At 44.3% G+C, this 24,529-nt stretch overlaps 1 protein-coding gene across 1 annotated transcript; it reads right to left on the reverse strand.

The window, feature by feature from the left end:
* Positions 1 to 952: 952 nt before the first annotated feature.
* HMGXB3 (HMG-box containing 3) lies at positions 953 to 21,363 on the reverse strand. The gene is made up of 20 exons (XM_064521047.1): positions 21,104 to 21,363; positions 20,306 to 20,453; positions 19,715 to 19,889; positions 18,670 to 19,233; positions 18,030 to 18,128; positions 16,321 to 16,452; positions 13,988 to 14,400; positions 13,444 to 13,619; positions 12,934 to 13,031; positions 12,259 to 12,357; positions 11,624 to 11,773; positions 9,607 to 9,908; positions 8,019 to 8,146; positions 7,287 to 7,418; positions 6,827 to 7,011; positions 6,004 to 6,223; positions 4,823 to 4,956; positions 4,303 to 4,419; positions 3,674 to 3,883; positions 953 to 3,038 (listed from the first exon to the last, which is right to left on the reverse strand). Exons 2-20 carry the CDS (start codon positions 20,449 to 20,451, stop codon positions 2,562 to 2,564), a joined length of 3,957 nt encoding a protein of 1,318 aa, XP_064377117.1. The 5' UTR covers positions 20,452 to 20,453; positions 21,104 to 21,363; the 3' UTR covers positions 953 to 2,561.
* Between the last annotated feature and the right edge of the window lie 3,166 nt (positions 21,364 to 24,529).

Consider the following 24,529-nt stretch of genomic DNA (forward strand, 5'->3'; position numbering starts at 1 on the left):
GACATGGGCACATGGCAGCAGCCTGCGCCGGAGAGGTAGTACAACACAGAGGGCAGGGGTATGGACCGAAGGGCCCTGGTGACCAGAAATTTTAGTTTACTGCACGAGAACCTCCTGGAGCAACGGCTTAGACACAACAGGAGCTCCAGTTGCTGATAATATTAACCCAGCCTGGAGAGAAGTTACTGTCACTTGCTGCAGACTCTCTCCTACAACAGCCTCGTCAGGAGCAGCTGTGCAGGGAACTGCAGAACAAGAAGTCACTGCTGATCCTGCGGAGCAGCCAGGCTGGTGCAGTCGGTCCTCTCATTCCCATTGGTCTCTTGTTGCTCCTCAGCCCACATTAACTCAATCTGAATTCAGATCACTTTGGCAAACTGAAATTCTGGATCCCGAGACTTTTTATAAGCTGTTTGCACCAGAGAAGCCCTGACAGTACCGAGAAGCCCCTAAAATAAATTTAAAAAAAAAAAATTAAAAACAGCCAACCAAAAAAACAGAGATGATCCCTAGGAGGCATATAAGGAACGTGTCATCTCGAAATCACACACAGAGTCAAGTAACTGTTATGCAAGAAGAGGGTATGACCACTCTGCCTGCAACTCAAACCCTAGAAGGGATCATTCTGACTGCAGAAGCTACTTTCTTGCCATTTATAAGAACAATACCTTGGCTGCATTTAACAGAATAATTCTGTTCTGGAAGGCTGCATTTGACACTGTGGTGAGGAGCTCAAGCAATTTCAAGACCTCTTCCATTCAGAACACACTGCTCCCCGAGAATATCTAACAGACTCCCCCTCAACCCCCCATCATTATTTTCCCCACTGACATGAAAGGAACATGTCAGCTCACGGCAGCACAGCCTGGAATCATGGTTCACACACACAATGTTTGTGCCCTTTCCCACTGCGATCCTCCAGGTTTTGTACACCAAAAACAACTCATGTGGCCACAGTTTCACCCCAAAAATTGGAGATAATTTATTAAACTTTATCACTGACTGAAAAAAGTCACTAATGTCTCTTATAATAAGTTAATGTTCTTAACAGAAAAACCCCAAGCCATAATTACTGCATTTGCTCAGACTTAATACATTTACTTTTACAGTACGGTACTCAATAGGTTCCCCTTCACAGAAGGGAGTTTTCAACCACACCACAAGCCTCTGAATCTTCCCCACTGCTCACACAAACAAAATAAATATCCTGCATGGCGATTTAGCAGTCTAGCATCCCCACTCCTCTCTTCTCTGGGGCCCAGCAAACATCCACCTTCAGATTCACTGCCAGCAATAGCTAAAGGGAGCTGAGAGCAGACAATACAAGTAGCTTCACAGACAGCGCCTAAGGTGTTCATTAGATATACTATAGAGGCAGAGCTCTTAACGAGACTCTTCTAAAGGAACAGAGAATGCGACCTGGACAGCAAGAGACTCACCTAACTTACACAGAGCTGTGTGGACACGGGTAGGGCAAATACGAAGCTAGAGTGCTAAGACTGCAAAAGTGGAGTAGCTCTCCCAGCGCCTCCTTTAAGGAAGGACTACAGAACTCTGCTTGGGCCTCTCTGGTTACACTGCATTCATTGTTTCTCTCTACTGCCACAGACGGTCCTTGTGATTCAGCTCTAATGGCAGAATAATACAAACTCTAGTCCTTGAATAGGATGAAACAGCTTAAAAAAAAAAAAAAAAAAAAGTAAAGTGCCCAAGAACACAGCATGGAAACTGAGCATCCTTCCTGTTTCATCAGCTATTACCTTATACAACACTTGTACAGCCCTCAGATAAGCTTGTTTCCCCAGGGTTTGTTAGGTCAACTTTTACCTTAACATACAGAACGGCCTTCACTATATGTTTCAGCTTCTCAACTAGTGCTCATATGAAGGGACAACAACCCAAAAAGCTCTCTGCAGCCCAAGTACTTGCAATCCTGCACCCAGAACTGCAGCTACCAATGAGGCTCCCCAGCTTCGGCGCATTGAAGCTGCATGGGTACCTCTTCTCAGCTAAACACTGAATGCAGCCAATACATACGAGAGCCCTACAAAATTTCCAAGCAGGAGTCAGTGTCCTAAACTAATCCATTCAGAACGTTTCGGGGAAAATATTTCTTGGCTATTTGTCCTCCTTCCAGGCCTGCTCCCACACCCTCAACCCTGCACCAATTTGCACAAAGAAGTCAGCAAGCAAGATTCAGAATTAAAAAACCTGTGCGCTTGATCATGCATACTCCCAGCTACCAGAAATGCCTCTCCCTTCTCTACTCTCCAACTGCAGGGAGGGCAACATTTCACATGACTGAACAGTGGGTCCATCACACACCTTGGGAGGGAATTGCAGCCTTCAGCAAGGAGGGTAACAGACCCATGCTCAAAGCAGCTGTCGTGATACTCTGGAAGCACACAGCTCTTTGGTCAGTAACAGCAGTCAAAACCATCAGTATCACACCTCCAACTTGTAAAAATAAACTCTCAAGCCCGGCAGCTGCCCAAACCTTGCAGAAGGTGGCCCAGCCCACCCATCTAGATGACCAGAGAGAGAAACCAACAAGCTGTTTTTTATTCAGCAACCTCTTTTTCTTCTTCCTGGTTCTCTTCTTCATCCTCTTCTGTTTCAGTTTTAATCTGGGCCACTCCAAGCCGGTAGAGCGCATCGCGAATCACCACCTCACCAGGCTGGCAGCTCTGTACAATCTCCTGGATCTGCCGATTCACAATCTCCCTGCTGGTGAGGAAGTCCATGAGGCGGTTGTAGAGGTAATAGTGCGTGGCATTCTCAAAGGTGATGGGCCTTTGGCGGATGTTGCTAGTTTTGCTATCATTGATAGCAGCAATGATGGCACTGTAAGGCTCCAGCTCTCGGCAAAGAGAGATGCAGTGATGTCGAGCCGTCGGATCTTGGTGGCTGTTCTGCTCTGAACCCGTGTGAACAATTCGGCGTGCTGATGACTTGGTGATCGGGTGCTGAACGGAGTGCTCAGCCACAGTCATGTCCACGCTGTAATGCTGGTCTAGCAGTTCAGGGCAGGACACATACTGGGAGAGAGTACACATACACACCAGGTAGAACCAGAACCAATTTCCCCACGGTTAAGAAGAACAAGATAAAACTAACATTTGGCTGAACTCTAACCAGCACTATGACCTAGAACAGAGGGAGAGCTAACCTAATCAGGCTTTCCCCTGAAGGCCACAGAAAGATGGTTCAGCACATCCCCTTCCCCACTCTTAGGTCATCACAGATAATTCCAAGAGACTAGCAACCCTCTCCCTCTCACATTTCTCAACTAATAACACCAGTTTAAGGGAAGTGAGGTGCTGTGTCAAGATAAGCTATGTGTTCCAAGTTCATGGGCTGATCTGCTACAATGAGCTTCCCGCACAGCCTTTTCCAATAAGGAGCGTAAACGCAATACAACACCCCAGGCAACACATAAGGCTTTCAGTGGTGCTCAGCAGCTGTGCACTGTGGGTCAGGGAAACACCAGGTAAATTATCCAGAGGTACAGTATACTATGCTCTAGCCCTGCTTTAGGCTAAAATCGGAAGAGAACACACATCTCTTGCTATATTTAAAAACATTTCTTTTTGTGTGTGCATGTTTTTAATCTCACTCAGAATTTTTCCATATTAGACTGGCACAGCAGAGAGCAAAGGTGGACATAACTAACCATTGGAGGATCCATAGGGTCAGAGAAGCAGCCCTGGTTTTTCCCCCACATCTGGGAAGTCAGGTCTGGACAGCAGACGTCTGCACACAGTGCCACTGAAGAGGCCATATCTACTACATACACTGGAGGCCAGTGACGTGATGAGACCAACAGGTCCACATGATCCCGAGCATTTTCTCCTCTTACTATGTACTTTGAGCCACACACAACCTAGTAAGAAAAGGATTAGCACCAAGCAACAAAGAACTGAAAACTTATGAGAGAAAACAAAAAAAGCTGGAAAGAAATTAAACTTCCTTCCTTTCAGGTATTCCAGACAATACAATAGTCAGACAGTCACTTTCTCTAAAGATATTCTGTTTCTGGAGAAAGAGATGGAAGAGATGACTTTCAACTCCACCCCAGCAGCCGTATCAAACAGGTTTTGGATGACTCTAGTCAACCTTAAAATCTCCTGCAGGACTGCACATCCTCCAAGTGTGCCAAGGTAGTGTGTCTTCTTTCACTACCGAGGCTCAGCCAGGCCCACACTGTTGCTTCCATTTAATGAGAGGGTTCCACACTGGCAAGTGAAATAACAGTAAAGAGCAGGATAAAAAAACACCACCATTCACTCCAGCCTTCCTTACCTGATGTGGACACACTTTATAAATTTTCCCTCCTGTGTGATGGGCAGAGGCTTGTTTCATGCTTGTCCCATTCTGTACGAAGTCATAGAGAGCCAGGAGGGAGTAACAAAGATGGTCCTAGAAAAGAGTCCCCAGAGAAGGTCTGTACATTACTAAAATTAATGGACTCTCCCGGAGAGGGAGAAGGCTGTGGGTAAGGTCTCCCAAGTCCCAATTTGCACATCCTCCAACAACTTCTTAATCGCCCACTCAGCACCGTAAGCATGACAAGCAATTAACACAACGTGGAACCTGTGACAAGGTAATTATGGGCCTCCTTTCTTCCAGCCCACAGAGGTTCAATTTGTTTCATCCTGCAAGTTATCCTGCAATCTGCAGGCACTCGCTTCTAACCTACTCCTGCCCCAAGCATACTCAGATGGGAAGTTTAATTATCCAGAATGGCAAGTGTGAACTAGGGAAAGTCAAAGAAGAACAGCTCTTCTCCTGCAGGCAGGTATGTGGGCAAACAAGGCATTACCTTTGTATCTGAAGCCTCCCAGGGGATGCCACATTGTGTCAAAAAGCTCTGCAGCTCTTCCTTGCTGTAAGAGCTGATAAGCTCCAGCCTGAAGGTTTCCTCCTGAAGGAGCCTCACCAAGGTGCTCCCATTACCTGCAAGGGCAGCAAACAAGTCTCAGCACTCATTCTCAGACGGGGAAGTGACCAAAATAATTTCTTCTGAAGACTGCAAAAGTAGAGACTGCACAACTGCCAGCAAGAGAAAGCCATCAACAGCCCTAATTCCAAAGTATGTCACAGCCCACACTTTACTCTAACCCCTCACTAGTGAGGTTACTTATGGGCAGCCCGAGCCCAGCAGAGCCTGTAGACTCTTAGTGTGACTGCAGTCTTCAGACTGAGCAGCTCCAGGCCTATCCTTTGCTCTGCCTCCCTGCCTCTTTCTCTGTAGATACATTCCCACAAAAGTCCATGTAGTGATTCTCCAGCTCAACTCTCTATGAACAGCTGCAGCCCCAGGAGTTAGCTGCGAAGCTAACTCCTGTAGTTGGTAAACTTGCAAAGCCAGTTTTCTTTCCACAATACAAGGTGCAAATTTTACTATACCTCATAGGTAAACTGTTAAGGGAACTTGGTGGTACTGAATTCGGCTCTTGTTCATCTAAGCCTACTCATCTCATTGTTTCTTGTTACATGCAGTCAATGCCCTGCATATGCTGCATGTTGACAACACTGATTAGGACTAATACATCCATTTTCTAGGCTTTTTTCAATTCCTGCTAAAAAATGATTAACCCTTCCCCAAGATCATGATATTGAGGTACCAAGTGCTGCCTGAAGCTTTCACAACGCAAGTATTGGTCCAACACAAAAAATATACTGACTGGCTTTCAAGTTATGCAAACATCCCTTTGCATTCAGACACCATTTCAGTTGAGGTGCAGAGTTTTCCCATGTTCTCTGTATCTCAAATGCCTCAGGGCACACCAGTGCATTCAAGCTTCACTGCACAGGCCAAAGCTCAAGCTGTTAAGTATCCTGAGAACTGCTGAATTCACCCCAACGTTATTGTCTTTTGCCAGCAGACGTGACATGACTCTATAGAATCATGCAACAATCATTTCTCAGCTCTAAAGTACACCAAAAGACTAGTCTCCACCACTTACAGCACTTCTTAATGAGCACCACCTCAGCAGTTACCTGGCACTGGCCGTGCATCCAGGTTCTTGTCCTTCTCAGTATTGACCACCACTGCTCCTCGCATCAGTGGGGGGAAGAAAGGAGCAACAATAGAGGCATCAAACTTTGTGATGGGGATGCTAGAAGGAAAAGCCACCTGCTCAATCACTTCTGTCTCCATTGTGGACCAGAAATCTTCTACATTCACTTCACTTGATGCCAAGAATTCTGGCCAAGTAAACTAGAAAGAGTAAGACAACACACTCATCAAACACAAACAACTACAGTTCATTTGACAGTACTGTATCAGCCTCACTCAAGGCAGGAAGACTACCCAGGAAAGTGCTCAGCCCAAACATAACATGATGACATATAAGGCTGCTTTTTCTGTCCTGGAGTTCCCCACAATCACTTTTCACTTGGTGACAGTCAAAACAAATCTATTTAAACTAAAAGCTAGGCACACTGCATACTACTATTGGGGTATTTTTCCTTACTAGGGAAGACTGTACCTCAGGGGAACCACTACTGAGTAAAACACCTTTCATGTTAAAGGAGAAGATTAAGTTCAGCAATTTTCACCCAGGTCCCTTCTTTCAGAGGTTGCCAGACTAAAGCTGCGGTCCAGGAACAGAGTAACTTGCTTTCCCCAGACCATACATCAACACCTTTAAGAGGAAGTGCAGGCATCACCACTCCAGCCACATCCTCTTGCCAGGCATCAGCAGAAAACTGCTCACAAAGGCCTTGTGTAATTATCATGCATTACAAAGACCAGACTCAGCAGAAGTCATTATGATCTGCTTTGAACACGAACAGGATGCAAAGTTTGTGAAAAGCCTACCTCTATGTTTTTCAGAGCCAGGACATTTTCCACATTCCTCTGGGCTATTTCCACCTTGGGGGTTATGCCACAGATTCCACAGATCATATCATTGTAGTCCCGGACAGTGAGGCATTCGAAGGCCCAGTAGCCATTACACAGCAGCTCCTGGAGCTGAGCCTGCTCATCAGGGCTCAAGATTTTTTCTGAAAAGAGAACATGCCACTGTTACAGCTTTCACTTCCTAAAGGAAGTGGATAGGTAGGGAAAACTCTCCTATGCAGAGTAAGAACAAACCTGTCCTCTGGAGAATTGTTACAGAGAACTGGCCACAGAAGTACCGTTGGGTTTAGGAAGTAATTCAACAGAAACATACCACACCAGAAGAGGTGGCTTTTCCATTTTTATAACCTACAATCATCAGCGAGGTCACAGAGTTTGGCATAAGTGTTATGGTAAAAAAACAAGAAGGGAAACCCACCAGTCTGCTCCTGAACAGAGTCCAGAATGCTGCCAACAGCCACTTTGGGATCCTCTCCAAGTTTAATGTGGTTTCGGATTGCAAACAGAAGATCCAAGCTCACTAGCAACTTGTTGCCCACATTGAAAAGGCCTGCAGTTAAAACAATATAGTTATGGTGTGTAGGGTCTTCCTCACAAAAAAAACATATTCCTTGCTTACTGATAAAAACACCCATGTGAGTATTGTTCAGAGGATCAACAGAAACAGCTGGATAGGGCTTCTGGAAGTGATCCCTCTGCATATTAGCAAGATCAGATCCTTTTCTACACCTGCTTTTAAACATAAAAAGCTAAAAGAAACAAGAGTCAATCCACCTTCTCAGCTCCACTCTGCTCTGCAGGAAGCCTGCAACCACAGTCTCACCAGCCAGCACTGACAAACAGCACTCTGCAGGGATGTCTTTGACCACGATCTCAGGATATGCATCACAGAACTCAACATTTACCACTTACACAGGGGACAGCTACACTAGTAAAGCAGTGCATAGTCTTCCTCATTAAAGCATTCATGTTTTACTGACAAATATAAGCTTACTCAAAGAGTAGAAGAAGCAGAACAATTTGAGTTTAATATGGTGCAGGGGGAAGAGGCTTTTCTGCAGGAAGAAAATGTCCTGATACAGTCCCAAGGCTTTAGAATGGTTTAAACTGTACTTATGCTGTAAATTGGTGCACTTGCTTTCTTTCCTACCTGTGTAAATATCAGTGAAGCTATGAAGGGCCAGGCACTGCAGATTCAAACACACTTTGACCTGAGCAGTAACCACTTGCAATCTATTAGCTGTCAGCAGCCAGCACTCCTGAGGACCAGCAAGGGAACTGTAACAAGCAAGCAGAAGATAACCCATATTAGACAGTCAAGCTAGTAGGTTTTTCAGTCCAGTACTACTGTAACTTCAGTTGTTCTGATTCAGATCAGTTCATTGGTCAGTATATCAGTCTAAGCCAGCTCACACAGTTTCACACTGGAAAAATTCAACACATTTCAAAATGGATCAGGTCACTGTTCACGTTCTTGTAACAGCACTACAGCATCTCTCCATCTCCCTACATCCAGTACATAAAATTTGAGAGGTGGAGAACAGCTTTGGCTTCAGCTTCCCTGCTAGAAGTGTCAGCCCTATTGCTTACAGTAACAAATGGAAACTAGAGCCCTGTAACACTGTCTACTCATGAGTCCATCCCTGCACACATTAAAATACAGCAACATCCACCCCTTTATAGCAAGGCTGCTGAGGGGGGAGTTCAGAGACGAAAATGTCAGCTGTGCACTAATGGCAGAAATACAGCTGTCCACCTGAGAAAATACAAATCAAAGTCAAAGCTAGCTCCCTCCCACGGGAAGCAATTTAATTTGAGCTTATGTAGGCATGTGTGAGAGTCCCACACAGGCTTTCAGAGCACTGCAAAGTAGTCCAGCACAAAAGCAAGGATATGCAATGCACAAGTTGGTAAGTTACAAGGTGAGGGACAGAGCACAACACAGCACTTTTCTGTAGATTTTACTGAATATAAAAAGTATCTCTGCTGGAAAAAATCTCAATTAGTACTAGCTTGACCAAAGCAAACATCCTTAATTGGCATCAAGAAAAGGGTTTTGGTTCAAGAAAGAACTACAACAGTAAACTCAATGGCATCTTGCTTTGGATATGGCTCAACTCAGGCTTTAGACAATGGCAAAACATTTGGCAGACTCAGTGACAAGATATCCTATGCGCTTTTATACATATCTAGTTATGGTAATCCAGACCATACACTGGTAGTTTCTGAGTCTTTCAGGTTTCAGTTTGGTTGTTGGTTCCAAAAGGGGATTCACTCAAGCCCACGCTACATCATGAAAAGAATGAAAGTATCATAAGCAAAAGGATCCACACAGCAAACAATTATATCAGGATGAGAGACAAGAGGGAAATCACACAATACAAATCTATAATCCCACAGTTTTGCCTCTGTCACCCTCAAAACATCAGAAGGGAAAACAGATGGGATGAGTAATGAAGAGATTCCATTTAAAAAAAAAAATCTAGACTTAGCAGTGACTTTTGATCAAGCTCTCCTGCTGTACGAAAACGGTGACTACAACAAACTAAACTGTGCACGAGAAACAGAAACAGCTCATAGCTAACCAGGTAAGGCCTTTCCACAGACATGTAGCTTATTCAGTGTCACTTACACCAGCTTGAACATCAGGGCTAAAACAAATACTACTCCAGGCATATTTGTAACACAGAATATCAGCACGAGGTTGAAAGAGTCACAAGTCTAAAACAGAATCTTACTTCTGTCCCCCTTTGAACAATGGGCTGTTACAGAGGAGGCACTGCGCAGATGGAGACTCATAGTAGTTTGACCAGGAGGTCTGCTCTATGGTGACTGTCTCCTCACTCACGTTGGACAGGATGAGCCGCGAGCTGTTGAGTTCCTGGATGAGCGTGAAGACCTCAGCCAGTTCTGATTCATTCTCTGGGATCTGCATTACCTTGCGCAGCAACTGCAGAGTGGATTGACGCTGGATCTCTTTCTGGGATGGGGTTAGGGGCTCACTGGTGTTCAGCACATCAGGTTGACCTGGACTGACCTCCTAGGAAGCAAATCAAACACTCATTTTCTACCAGGCAAGTATATGGCTGAAATATTAAGAAGCCGTAAAGGTCATAAAAGGTAACAGAAACACAGTAACCTTTCTACCAAGTAGACTTGACTTCCACTCTGCTGCTCAGTCAGTGACCACAGACAGTAGCTTTAAAGCTAGGTTACTCCACCAAAAATACTTTTTTTTATATACATGTAAAATGTATATAATGTGTATGTATATAAAGTTACAGACAGCCCAGCCCTTCAGGAACTCCCATAATACTGCTTAGACCATCACAACTTTATCACTGAACTGGAGCACTAGTACAGGGACTGAGGATCAAGCAGGTGGAGACAGCCATCAAGAGGTATATAAACACTTCAGTATTCTGGGCAATTCTGTCCCTGCCTTGCTCTACCAGTTATCAGGCACATACTCCTCTACAGCACGCTCAGACAGCCAGGGAAGTCTGCAGACCTCTAGAGAAGCCAGAGGAGGTAAGTGTTAAGCAAGAACTTGTGGATGCAATGTATGGAACACACTAATAATATAGCTGATGACGTACCATCCTTACACAGGCACGTGCTATCAAGTCAAAATGCACAAGCACAAAAGAATCAAACTCTAAGTGGCTCAAAAGAACAGAGAGAAGTAAACAAGCTAATCTGTTTAATCATTTAAACCCTTCTGCCAACAGTTTTTCTGTCTAGTCCAACAATGAGATAAATGACCAGTCCAAACAGCAGAGATAACAACCAACTCTGTAATAGGAATGTTAAACACAGCTAGAACCAGAAAATAAAAATAAAAAACCCAATGAGGAAGAGACAAGCCACATGCCTCCCAAAATGCAAGCTGAGCTAAGCATACCACTGTTCCTTACACATCTGCTTATGTGTGGTTTTCACACAGGCTATTTGAGTTTGCCCTATTTTTTTCCTCCAAATAAGCACTACACAAAGTTATGTTCTTCAAATAAATAAATAAATAAAAAGCAAGTGGAAGAGTCAAGTTACCACACAGTCTAAAATGCAGTCTGTTTGTATGCTGAGTGGACATTCCTGCAAAGAACAGGACAGTCCTTTTCATAACCAAAATAATTCTGTATGAGAAAAGCTGAAGTTTGAAACTTCAAATGCAAAAAAAAAAAAAAAAGCTCAGAATAAAATAAAAGTTTTATTATTTACATCCATGTACAAAAACAGCAGAAAATCTGAACAATGTTCTTCTAAAAAAAAATCCTACATCCAGAAATAAATTAATAAATTCAGGCTGCAAGTAAAGTTGCACTACAAACCCCTGAAAATAGGAAGCTGTAATACAAAATATACTAAGTCAATTAACTGTTGCCACAAGTTGGTCTAAAAACAGAGCTTACTTGGGAGTTTATTGATAAAGACTGAAGTTCAGCAAAGTTGATGCAACAAATGTGGCTTTTAGGGGCCATTTCCCCAGTGCATATGTACCTACATGCTTTAAGCTATAGAGACATCCAGTGGTAGAAAGGAGTGCAATCACTCTCATTCTCAGTCAGAAGTGCTGCTGTTGCAAGTGTTTGGACAGTAAAAATATCACAAGTATTTTCAACAGAACATTTTTCTGTTAGAAGAGGCTGTGTCATTACAACGAAAAAAAAAATCCAAAGGGAACTTGCAAATTAAGGTACCTCCTCCCACCCCACAATGGCCCGTTGACAAGAAAGACGACTTTCTGAACCTTACCAGGGATTTTGCTGTTTTCTCAGCTCTATCTTTGGCAAGATTGTAGCCACAGCTTGGACAGATTCGTGGCTTGTGCCTGTTTGTATACACATAACTACAAGAGGGGTTCTTGCATTTCCCTCTGCCACGTGATGTTGCCAATCCCAAATCCTGGAATGACACAAGAGGAACGTTTGTTGACCTGGATTTTAGATGCCAGGAGAAGTCTAGAAAATTCTGCTCAAATATCACATTCTTTTTTGTAATTTATATCACCTAGTTTAAAGGCTAAATGATAGGCCCTTCACTTTGTACAGAATATCTGAACCGGTACTCAAACATTTGAGAGCAAATTCCAGAGACCACAAACACTTAGCACATTAAACTCATTCAGAAACCATTGATCCTCCACCATTAATCCAAGGCGGGATAGGAATTATGCCAGGGCATGAAGAAAAAAATCAGTCCCAAATGTGACTGCGACATCATACAGTAACCCTAGATTAGGTCAACAGATGACATACAAAGAACAAATTGTCTCACATTAAATGCATTTCTGCAAGTCAGTAAAACAAAACAAAAAAATCACGTAACATTCTCATCCTAGAGATGGCATTCCCCACAACATAAATCAGACCATCTGAAAAAATTCTCACCAAAGTTACAGTGCAGCTGTACTTGTAGGAAGGGAATAGCTCTGGTTTGACCTCCACTACTTTAACCTGCGATGCCCTGCTGGTCAAAGCACTGTGGAGCTAGAAATTGAAAGAAAAGGAGAAAAAAAGGAAAAAAAAATCATTCATGAAAAGCATACTACTGGATACACATGCTCTGTAAGCAATACTTATAAGCTCTTTTTTTTTTTTTTTTTTTTTTGAGTTAGTATGTGTTTAACAGGATAGGACTGAAACATGCTGTTTTGGGTATTAGGGCACTACATTTCAAACAAAAGTATTCCAGCATCTTTGCATGCTTTGCTTCATACTTTGCTTCATTGTTCACAGGTGAAATGGATTTTCTCAGTACTCTCTACTACATGTCAGATTTTCAAAGCACTAGCAAATCCTCAGAACACCTTCTGGACGTAACTGGTAGGTTCTCAAAGCAGCCAACAGAAGGACTGTCCAACAGCATCTTCAGCTCAGGTCCTACGCTCATCTAGCCATTGTGTTCCTTCAGAGCCACCTCATTTAAAAGTTGTCAGTCACAGACCTCATCATCAAAAGGCTGCCACTTCTTTTTATTCTATATCTCACCATTCAGGTCATACCCTGCTCTGGGGAAAAAATCCAAAAGGAAAAGAATGTGTTTGAAGAACAAACGATAGATACCTTTCGTTCCTCAGCACCTGGCGGCTGCAGAACTGACTGACCCAATTGTTTCAGCGTACTGGGCTTCAGGCCTGATGTTCTGACAGGGGAATGCTTGTCTTGAAAGAAGAAAGGGATGCAGCAGGTTAGATACAGAAAAACAGGGTCTGTTTTATTCTGACAGCTTTGGTAAATGCCACCACAAGTCACATGGGATTTTTCCTCTGAACGCAAAATGACCCAGGCAGGCTTTTCATATTCTGTTTGCCTGTACTCTCAGTTAGAAAGAAATAAGGGCTGGGGGAGGGGAGCAGGGGAACCACCTCCCCCAAATCTTTTGCTCTGGCTTTGCAAAGCACAGCAAAACTATCCCACTCCATACAACTCAGCCAAACACATGCTTAAACTCAATTTTTCTAAAGACAGCTCACTATCTCCCTTCAGCCATATCATATCATTTGAAAGAAACCACTTCAATATGGTGAGGAAGCACAACCACTCCCAAAGCACACTGGAGAACACTGCTTTTACCGGTATTTGGAAAGGCCTGTCTGTTGCTAGGCTGCTCCATGCTGGCTTCTCTCCCCAAGCTGGCTGGTGCAGGGAGAATAGCTCTCATGGGTCTTGCTGCAGCCAGCAAGGAGGGCTTAGGTCTTGGTTTACTCTTTACTTCTTGTCCTTTGTGTGAAGCAGCTGGAGCATCAATTCTGTAAGAAAAGAGCTACAATTGGCTCAAAAAATCCACTTTTTTTCAATCCCTCCTCTTCCCTGATTTTCTCCTCTTCCTGAACTGTGCTTTATTAGTGTAATAAGCACAGTTATTAGGGCAGAAAGAAGATCACATCTGCCCTGTGACTACCCTAACAATTTATCACTTAAAAAAAAAAAAGAAAATTAGATTAGATTTGATTGACAAAGCAATCTTTAAGGAATAATGCCAAACTGGCAAGAAGCAGACAATACATAGAACACATCCTATGAGAGGCACTGCCAACAGCCTTCAATTTCTTGGATTAGTCCCATCAGCCCCCAAGAGACATCATATGCTCCCTTAACATATGGAAAGCTGACTCACCCGATTGGTTTTTTCGTAGAGGAATTTGAACTCTGCACCTCAGAGGACTGTGGAAGCCCCAGCCCTATGCTATCTTTTTCTGCCTGCTCTGAAGAAGAGTCTCTTTGCAGTTGGCTCTCTTGACCCAGCATCACTCCAACAACATTCCCTCTGTCTTCAGCAAGCACATTGTTTGCAAGAATGTGAGCCTCAGAGATGATCACTTCCTCCCACTCCGTCTCCTGCATTTGCCCTCCAACAGGCACAGCATTCAGTAGCTGGCTGACAGCTTCAGAGCTTTCCAAGGCAGACTTGGAGGTACTCTCGCAAACAGTTGCCTGTTCTGTGACAACCATCTGTTGACCTCTTTTAGCTGCTGGAGTTCTAAGAGAGGTGCCTGAATTTGGCTCAGATTTACTTTTTGGTTGCTTTTCCTAGAAACAAACAGGTAGTCACACTTCAGAGCTTTAGACTTTCACAGTTCTCTTCGAATATGCCTGGTTTGCCACAGGCTATTTAACATTCAAATGATCAAACGATCAAAACAGCAAAATCTTAAGTGTTTAAGCAGTGAACTGCACATGATAGCAGAGAGACATCATATCCTACAACAGTAAAGTCCCTGCTAACATTTTATCCTGCCTCCTGACTCTTTACTATTACTTCAAACACCATTTACTTTGAAGAACGGGTCTTTCTCAAACTCCCTCAAATATCAACATTAGCATCAAAATCACTAGCTCATCCACCACCTTCTGTAACAAGGACCCACCTCCTATACCTCCCTTTTGTAGTTTCAGCTCTCTGAAGTTGTCTGTTCTTCCAAACTATTTAGAAATCAAAGGGAGCATGTTAATTTTAAGCTTTCTATAGACTTTGTATTCATAAGGATATTCTAGGGTGTTCCCCCCCTTTTTGGTTAAACAGCCATCCTCTAGCCTAGTCCCTTTCCTTTCTAAGGAACAGGAAGGGTTGTATATATTCAGTTACAGTTCTGCTGATGTTATTACCATTTAAAAAAACACACACACACTCCTGGTACACATTTTTCCCAAAGCATGAAAACAGAAGAACAAGTGGAACTGTTCATGCAAATGTGTTCCCAGAAGAGCAGAATAAAACTGAAAGAGAAACAAAGCCTTCCCTCTAAAACCTTTTAGTTCTAATCACTGTAGGATTTAATTTAACAGGAGCAGGCCGACCGTATTCAGACAGAAACATGTTTCTGCAGTTGGCCATTTATCTGGTTCAGCAGGGTTACAGAACAAAAGCTAATAAGCTGTCATCATTATTTGGATCCTAGCACATAGGAAGCCCAGCCATCAGCTCAGACGCTACTGAGTTTGTGAGCTGTCTAACAAAGTTCTTGTCCTCAAATGCTTAATAGATCTGGGCACAGAACAAGAGAGGTTCATGACAAATCTGTTTAAAACCACTGAATGTCAGTGGAAGTTTTCACATTGAGAACACTCTTTAACTTGTATCTGAGGGGGCCAGCGTCAGACAAATTTAATGAATACACACCTGTCCAGAGCTGACTCATCTTCACCACTACATTGCCAAGGTTTAAGGAGCAAGTAACTTGCATATAGCTGGTAGGGATGCCAATAATTCAAGTAGGGCAGGAATTGGGTGGAGAAAGATTTTTCCATTCAACCAAGTCTGTGCCCACAACTCAATCAACATCTGAAAATTTCCTTCCAACCATAGGTGAGAACGCCACAAGTTATAAGACACAGCTATAAGCCAACAAAATCCAACAGCATTTAAGCTTCCTCTACAACATCCTTATTAGCTGGCTCCCAAATGGTCAAATACTACTACTATATTTCAGGTTTGCTTCTCCTTTCTGTTGATAAAACCACATTGAAAGACCATCACAGAACCTCAATTTATGGAAGAACTACAAATACAGACAAATTACAGGGCACATCATAAAACAAATGGTTTAACCGACTCCCTGAGCTTAGCTAGGGCTGTAGCAGGAAAAACAGACAGTACTTTGTAATCACAGAAACCATAATACAGAGGGCCAGAAGAATATACGCCTTCTTAATGAGTACAGTGCTATTAAATCCAGCCCTCTCTATCCTAACCGATACCATTATGAGTGGCATCTTTACTCAGCGAGTGGTAATTTCAGTTCTGTCTCACCTGAGCTGAGTCTTCTGCAATGACAACTTGCTCCAGCATAAGCACTGGCATACAAGTGCAGGGATCAATTCTGTCGTATCTGACCTCCTATGCTAGTTCTACAGGTCTAGGCATATCACAGACATTCATGAAAATGCCACTTTTCAGCTTAAATAAATAAGTAAATAGATAAATCAGAGAGAAGGAAAAGCAAAAGTTACCTTTGGGATCCACTTCCCTCCCAGGAAGTTCCCACATGTCGGGCATTTTGGTGGCTTATGCCTGGTGACATAAGTGAAGGAACAGCCAGGATTGGTGCAATTCCCATGTCCCCTGCGAGTGTAGGTTGTTGTCTGAAACAAGAGTTGTCAAAAATTTCTCTACAGAACTGCAAAACACAGAGCTATGCTCGCTCATTCCCTTTTTCCTGGTAGGTCTTTACAGACCTGATCTAGCAAATCACCACAGTCCTCCACTATTACTCATTTTACCGATCAACCAGCACACAGTCGGATCACAGCAAGTCAGCACCATAACCACACTGAACCTAAGTGTTCAGTCTATACAATCGCTTTCATTTGCAACAGAATTTGGATCAAACAGTAGAGCAGAGATGAGAAATGCAAGTACACTGCTGGAGAAGCTAACCTTGCATTTACAGTTACATAACAATTCTCTTATGAATATGAAAAAGTCACAATAATAGGGTGTAAAAATTATTCAAGCAGCAGTCCACAGTGAGGCAACATGAGAGTTACACACTCATGTCAATTAGGTGACAATAACTGAAGATGATAAACACTCATGACGCGAAGGCAGTATTCATCAGCAAGGTAATTTGTTGGCGTTGTGCTCAGTGGTAAAGTACTCCCTGCCGCTTTACTGTAACTTGCTATAAACTACTGCAATACCAGCAGCCCCACCAGTCACTATTTATAGAGAAAACTAAATCTGAGTCTGTCATATTTGTCAGGACAACTGTATCTACAGGTTGATCTACTGTCAGGACAATGCTTGCTAAGATTCACATGTCCTCAGAGCTCCAGAGGGAGCTGTTGTGCCACAAGTCAGTAACTAGGTATAGTTTTTCTAGAAATGTAATTGCTGTCATAAAGGAAATGAAACAATTTAAGCTAAGCACTGCTCCTCAGGAACAAAAACCTGAGCTATCTCCATTTTCCATAAGACACCTGGAAGAGTATCACGCTATGCACCACTATAAATACCTGCAGTGTCCTATCAGCTGGTGGTATAGAGGACTCAAAAACCAGGATTTGATACTAAGCTGCACAACACCAGGAGCTGCTGTGCTGACTACATGGTAAAGTCTTACAATGATAGGTGACTGAAGTAGTTATGTTAGAGAAATAGCACTGTCCTTCCCACTGCAACGAGCCACACAACTCTTTATTTGGGTTCTCAAAACCTTAGGTCGCTGCTCATCTCCGGTCACACGGCCAAAGCAATAGCCCTCCAGAGGGCTGGGGAAGCCACCTGCTCCAATCACGAGAGCAGATTCTTGCCCGAGAAGGGACAGACACTTGCCTTTTAAGCAAATAGATATGTATTTAAGTAGATGACACACATGGCTATACAGACCCTCAAAAAAAGGGCAACACAGAAACTGCTGCTGGCTAGATGGGTTGTTATAGCATTGTTTACCCCCATCTATCTCCAAGAATTCCTCAAGGAAGAAGGAAGCAGGAAGAGGCCCCTAGTTAGGAAGCTCTACGGAGCCAGAGGCCTCCATCAGCATACACAAGGCCATAAAAGCAGAGACAAGAGATATTTCAACTGATATGACGACCCCAGTTTGGACTATGATTAAGAAATGGACCATGATCAAAACCTTCCTAGTCTAACACCTTTAAGACAAACCTACAGTAACATATGCGTACCTTAAAATGTCATATAAGACTGAATTTCTTACCAATTTAATCGATGCTGGGTTCTCCAAAACAGAATGAGCTGGCAAAGGTAACATAATAAATTGTGTAGCGGGTGTGGAGGAGCTGTTCTCTTCTGTATCCTAAAGCAAAGTCAGAGGGAGAATATATGCTGAAAGCAAGAGATGTGGTGAACTGTGTCCCACCCTTTCATGAGTACTACCCTTGAATATATGTCTTAAGAACTGATAAGACCACAAAGCAGCAAAGAACAGCAATCATTTCAAAAGCAATGGCCTTAGGAAGACTGCACTGCAAATTATCAAACTCTTCACAGGTCGAGACAGAAAACAACAGGCTCAATTCTTTAATGTTTTCTACAGGAAATCAGGAACAGAGATAATATATTTAGATTCCCCAAAATCTTGTACTATAACTGTGTAGCCCACCCCAAATATTAGAGGGAAATGAAGCAGTCACTTTAAGATAGGAGGATAACAGCGTATGGCAGAATCACTATCAGGAGTGAGAGTCAGTGATCAGAGCAAGTATAATCACTGCGTGCGAGCACGCTGCACAACACAGAACTTCCCGTGGCCACCAAGAATCAAATGTGTTGAACAGCACAAAGACTTCAGGTGAGAAGCTGACAGAAGGCATTTGAGTATCACTAGAGTGGCTTACCCTCCCAGTCACCACCGTCACCACGGACAGGCCATCTGAAACCTGAGGACGGGCCACTGTGGTGCTCCCGCTGGAGACGTCTGTGGAGTTGCTAACTAGAGTCTCTTCAATAACCACCCGAGCTGTTTGATATGGTTGCCCTTCTATTTCCAAAGAAGCCTCATCCAAGAGGACATCTCCAGCCACCTTATCTGTCACAGGCCCAACATACTGGGAGAGGACCTCTGACGCAACCACTTCTTCCACAGCGTCTGACTGACCAAACGAAGCTGTCTCTTCTGCTAGTCCCTCAATGGCAACGCACTGCTCGGATATGCCAACACGGCTCGAGTCCACAGAAAGGATGTTTTGCACAGCATCGTGGGAGACATTCGTGATGTTGGTGGAAGATGTTAACCCTTCAGATGCTGCCTGACCCTGCGCCACACAAAGTTCCAGTGACTGCCTGCTCCTGTCCTCCTGAAGAGTGGTTTTAGGAATAATAATAAAGTCTGAGCGAGGAAGAATCTTACGGAAACCTGGAATGTCTGGAACTACCGCAGTCCGAGCAGACACCTTGGAGTTCTGTCAGTAAAAACAGAGTATGGAATAAATAAGCAAGAGTAAAGAAAGATTCAGTTTTCAATCCTGTTCTTGATTATTTTAGTGCTTAAAATTCTAATGGTTTCCCAAAGTAGCTCGCCAGGAAGCTCTCCATGTAACAGAGCCTGCAGAATCCCTCTCAGTTCTGATTTCGGTCATCCACTTTACCACCAAGCTATCTGACGACAAGACACAAAACCAACACCATTCTCACGAGCAGGTACAAGACAGATCTGTTTTGACTTTCAGAATGTTATTCCTTCACTGAACAGAGAGCAAAAGCAGAAGAAATTCACTGCCCTGCACTGCTCGTACATAGACCATCCTAAGCAGACTTACAAACTGGAATCTGCACTTAAATGATTTCTCCATGCAGTGCTACGCAAGCAGGTAAGTGCCAAAGCAGTTACAGTCATCAGCCTTTCTCTTCACGACCCTAGGAATGGCAGGAAAGGCAACTTACTGGGTCCAATCCTTCTTTCTCTAGTTTGGCTTTCTCCAAGTAATAACTTTTTTCAGCCACACTGAGCAACCTCCAGCTCTCGCTGATCTTTTTGTTGATTTCAGACTGAGGGAGGTGGGGGAGCTCTTGTTGTACTTTCAAGTATATATCATAATAGTAGAGGAGGTAAGCAGATCTGAAACACAACCAGGGACCAAAATCATAATGTCATTCTACATGAACACCTTTGGAAAAAGAAATCCACAAGTTTTATGCTGGTCTCAAGGTCAAGTTACAAACATGTTATTTTCAACTCTATTTAAAAAAAGCATTTTTTAAACCAAATGAAAACTAAGATTCTAAACAGAACCTCTGTAGTAACGAAAAAGAGTCCAAGGTGAATTCCTCCAGGGCTCACACAGTTCAGATCAAGCAATAATAGCTTCCATAAAGGCACACGTATCAGAGCATGCCTAAAGTGTCAAGTTTCTACATATAATATTTTATGCTACAAAACGTTCCAAGTGTACTGCAAAGTATATTTATACCAGAAACAAGGCAAAGTGCTCCCACATTCTACACAGGAAATAAACAAAGACAGAGAGAGCTTACCTAGGTTTTTTGGCTTTTTCACCATGATCTCCAGGACTTTTGTATTTCTTTTTCTTCTTAGACGGCACTGGTGATGCATAAGTGTAGGTGCCCTCTATTTCCTCCATTACCACGGTTACTTCAGTGCCATCATATGGAGCCTCCATTGCTACAAAAAGAAAAACCCATCTTTTATATTATATACTCACCAAGTTATATGACATTTTAGCCAATAAAAACTGTTCTGAATTCACCCTTGTAAACTGAAAGCATCACTGGCATGCAAGTTTGACTTTTATTAATCAATATATGTTGGCTATTAATCTATTTTTAGAAGATGATGCCTTTGCTACTACAAGTTCTACGCCACCAGCTCAGTGCAGCCACACGTGCTTGCATTTGAAAGCTGCCATTCGCCAAGAGCCCCTCAGACAAGTTCAGTAACCCGAAAGGAGCCCTAGCCCCGGCAAGCAGATGCCCACAGCGACTCTCCCACAAGCAAGGCCAGGGTCAAACGAGCCCGGGAGCCCACAACCCGCTTGCTGCAGGCGGCTCCCTGGCGATCCCCGCTTAAAAAACCTCACGGCTCCAGTGCGCAAAAGGCCTCAGGAAACGAGCTGCGACACTACCGGGCTCGGGGGGGCCCACGCACGCCCCGGCCCCCGCAGCCGCTAATCCCGGGCGGGCAGAGCCCGTTAAACCGACGCCCGGTTCCCGCGCAGCGCCCCGGGGCGCGGGGGGGCGCAGGGCCCCCTCGTCCCCGGCGAACCCGCCGCCCCCCTGGGCCCCAAGGAAGGCCCGGGCGCCGCGGGCACTCACTGGGCAGCCCCGGGGCCGAGACGCGGCCGGGCGGGCGGCGGTCACGTCCCGGGCGGGGCGCAGCGGCGCGCAGGGGGCAGCGGCGGAGCTACCGGCCGGCCGCACGGAGGGCAGCGCGCAGACCGCCCCGACATGCTGGGCCGCGGCCGGGCCGCACCGGGCCGCGGGGGGGAGGGGGGGGAGGCGCCGCGCCCGCCGCCGGGCACACAGCCGCCGCCCGGAAGTGCTCGCGGCAACCGCTTCCGGGGTCGTGGAGGCGGGGTCACCCCGTCGGGAGCCGCTGGACGGTGGCCGCGAGGAGTCAGTATTCCCGCCCCAGGGTGGCGGACGGTTGGCTGTGCAGGGCGGCGGGGCTGTTGTTCGCAGAGGGCCGGGTGGCGCGGATGTCCCCGCTGCGGGGCATGATAAATGCCGACAGCCTGCGCGGGGTCGGAAATGGGCTGGTCAAACTGGAGGGAAAAAAAGCCAAAATCTGCTGGCCGCCATTAGACAGGGCCCAGGCCCCGTGTCCCGCCAGCGCAGCCTGTGGAGCCGCCGCCCGAGCCCTTCGAGGCAGGCCTTCGGTCTCACTTCCCACAGCCCTGCTGTCGGCTGCGTCCCCAACGCTGGGGAGTCCCCCTTGCTCCATCTGTCCCAGCAGCTCTCCGGGTGGTGCCCCGCTACCTCCAGAGCTCACGCCCCCTCCCAATTCTTGTTTCCACCATGTCATTAAACCCAGTTTCATCCAGCTCTGCTGCTGCTGTCTCAACGCAGCCGCCCCCCAAAATCAAGCCAGCCAGTGCCCTCTATCACACCTCCCATTCCCAACCATGAGGCAGATGAATCAGCAACCCGGAGCTCAGATCCAGCTGCGTATCCAAGAAAGCTCAGTGCTACCTGATGAAAATGGCATTTTTTCCCAAGTTGGCTAATCGTAAAGCCAGCTTGCTGTGCCAGCACCTTTGCAACAATAAATGTGGAGATTTTCCTATGGTGGACCGTGGTGTGTCACCCCTGTTGCAGTACCACACCAAATATCCATGGGATCTTTGGGTCCCAGCATCTCTCTACCAACATTTCTCTCTCAGCTCTGAAGAACAGAAGTTTCTCACACACAAAAAAACTAAGATAATATTTTTTCTAGCTTTTCATGAAGAGTGAAAACTGGCGTGTTCCTCCACAGGGAACAAACAGCCTTCTAAGGCTCCCTACCCATAACTGTCTCCCTTTGAACTTTTTGGAAAGCATGGTATCATGCAGCTATTGCCTTAACATGTTTTTGAAATTATACATTTTGGGGTTTTTTTTATTCATATCTATTTCTGTATTTTACATCATGAGTTCCAGTTCTAACTTTAGAGAAATGTAAACCACATCCATCTTATTTCTTTTCAAATCTCAGAGAAGCAGAATAAGGGCTCCTTTTGTCTAGTCAGTCATTAATAACACCCACAAAGTAGTGATATGACGGCCAGCGTTAAATCTGCAAACACTTATTTATCCTCCTGACATTCTGCAGTTGTTTATGTGGTCTGCTAGTGTTTATGTGCAATAATTGGTGGCAAACTGCCTGTTCTGTGTCAAGCGCTGTGCGGCTTAATCCAAACCGTGTACTTTTTTGAAGCTCCATACTTTTGTCCAGATCAATATATGACCATCAGAATTTTGTTGGAATTATTACCTAGCCGAGTATTTGAAAGAAAAGGTTGAGTGGCTTCACAGGACTAATGTGCCACTAAAAAATAAAATGCCTGAAATGTAAGAGAAAAAAACCTCTCTCTTGAAGGAATGCAGCCATGTTTCCCTCATTGTTCTTGGAGGAGTTTCTAACTGCACATATGTTGTCAACTGCATCAGAAACTCAAATTTCTTCCTAAATTGGGCATTTTGACTCTTCCATGGACATGGACTTTATCTTGGAAAAGTGACATTAACAGCATGTAAATTAGTTTAACTGTGCTGTAATAGTATTTTGAGGAACAGAGGAAATTGCCCTGTAGCAATATCTATAAAGCCTGAAGAAAGTTACAAAAGAATACCTACTATTTCAGGAGGAAAAAGACATCCTCTCCCCATAATACTTTATGCACCATACCTCAAGAACTGAGAGGCTGGAGATTAAACAGGGACCTTCCTCTTCATTTCACTGATAAATTACAGAGAGTTATGAAGACAGCCACACACAGTGAACTACAGGTGCTAGTGCTTATTTTTGAAGAGCTGACTTCACAGTCTGTTTAAATGAATGAGATATGATAGCAGATTAGTAGTAGTTTCATCCATCTCAAGCTCCCTCACTTGTAGAGCCTTCCAAGGCTCGGTGCCTTTTCCTATTCAATCAAAGCTCTCACTCAAGCAATATTGGGCTGAGGCATGTTTTCTAAGAGGATGGCATGTAATTTGGCATCATCTCTGTGTCAGCCCACCAACAGCACAAGTTTCCATGGGGCTTTCATGAAACTAACCCCCAAAACTAATGCTGCGTGAGACTGATGCAGTGCTGCAAGAAAGTGGAAAACACTGCAGAGAACTTCAGGGGGTCATTGTCACAGTGGAAACAGAGGGCTTAAAGACCTGGTGGAACCTACTTTGAGCCTTGTCTATGGCGAGGAAGGTGTGCAAGTAATTTAAGAGCAGTCACTGTCTCATCTGAGAATAAACACTTCATTTCCACTGTGGCTCTTTACACATCTACTCGAGCTCCCATTTCATCACACCATTCATATTCTTTGTCCTGATAGTAACTGCAACAACATGATAGAGCAGCAGTCAGAGAAATGGAGACGAATGGAAATACTACAAGCAGGCAAAGAAAGATACATGTGTCTGTCTGCAGACGGGTAAATGAGCCCTTTTCCCCCAGAAATGCTGCAATAAAGATGTTACTATTTTTAAAATGGCACCAGTGGAAAAGCAAAAAGGGAGTTGTTATATTTCTGTTGCATTCTGGTATGTTTGAGAATTGTTTGTAAGAACAGACATCAGGGATGTCAGAAATATTAACATTTTCAATGTTCTTAATTATATACACAGCTTAAAATAGGGAGGAATGGGTGAGAATACCAGTCATTTCCATTATCTCTCAGTTAAAATAGGTGCTGCTTTGTTTTTACTTTTTTATTATTCCGCTTCATGCATATAACAGTCTTTTTGTTTTCCAGACCTTATTTCGAATTTGGAGGAGCACAGCTTTCCCCGACCCTAAACTCAGACAAGTTATTCCAACCTGAAAGATATTCTCTTACCAAAACAGGGATAAAGAAGAGTGGGCTATCTTGAGTGGAAGGGGAAATGGAAATTATACTTATTTCTTCATTCAGTGCTCCCTGCCCTGTCTCTGTAACCCCATATTGCCTTTCTCATGCACTCCCTTACATGAAGCTGAAAGAACATGCCACCTTTCTCCAAGACACTTAACAGACACTTATTAGTTTGTCCTCTGATGGC

The sequence above is a fragment of the Dromaius novaehollandiae genome, chromosome 15, assembly GCF_036370855.1.
Source record: "Dromaius novaehollandiae isolate bDroNov1 chromosome 15, bDroNov1.hap1, whole genome shotgun sequence".
NCBI classification, from domain to species: Eukaryota; Metazoa; Chordata; class Aves; order Casuariiformes; family Dromaiidae; genus Dromaius; species Dromaius novaehollandiae.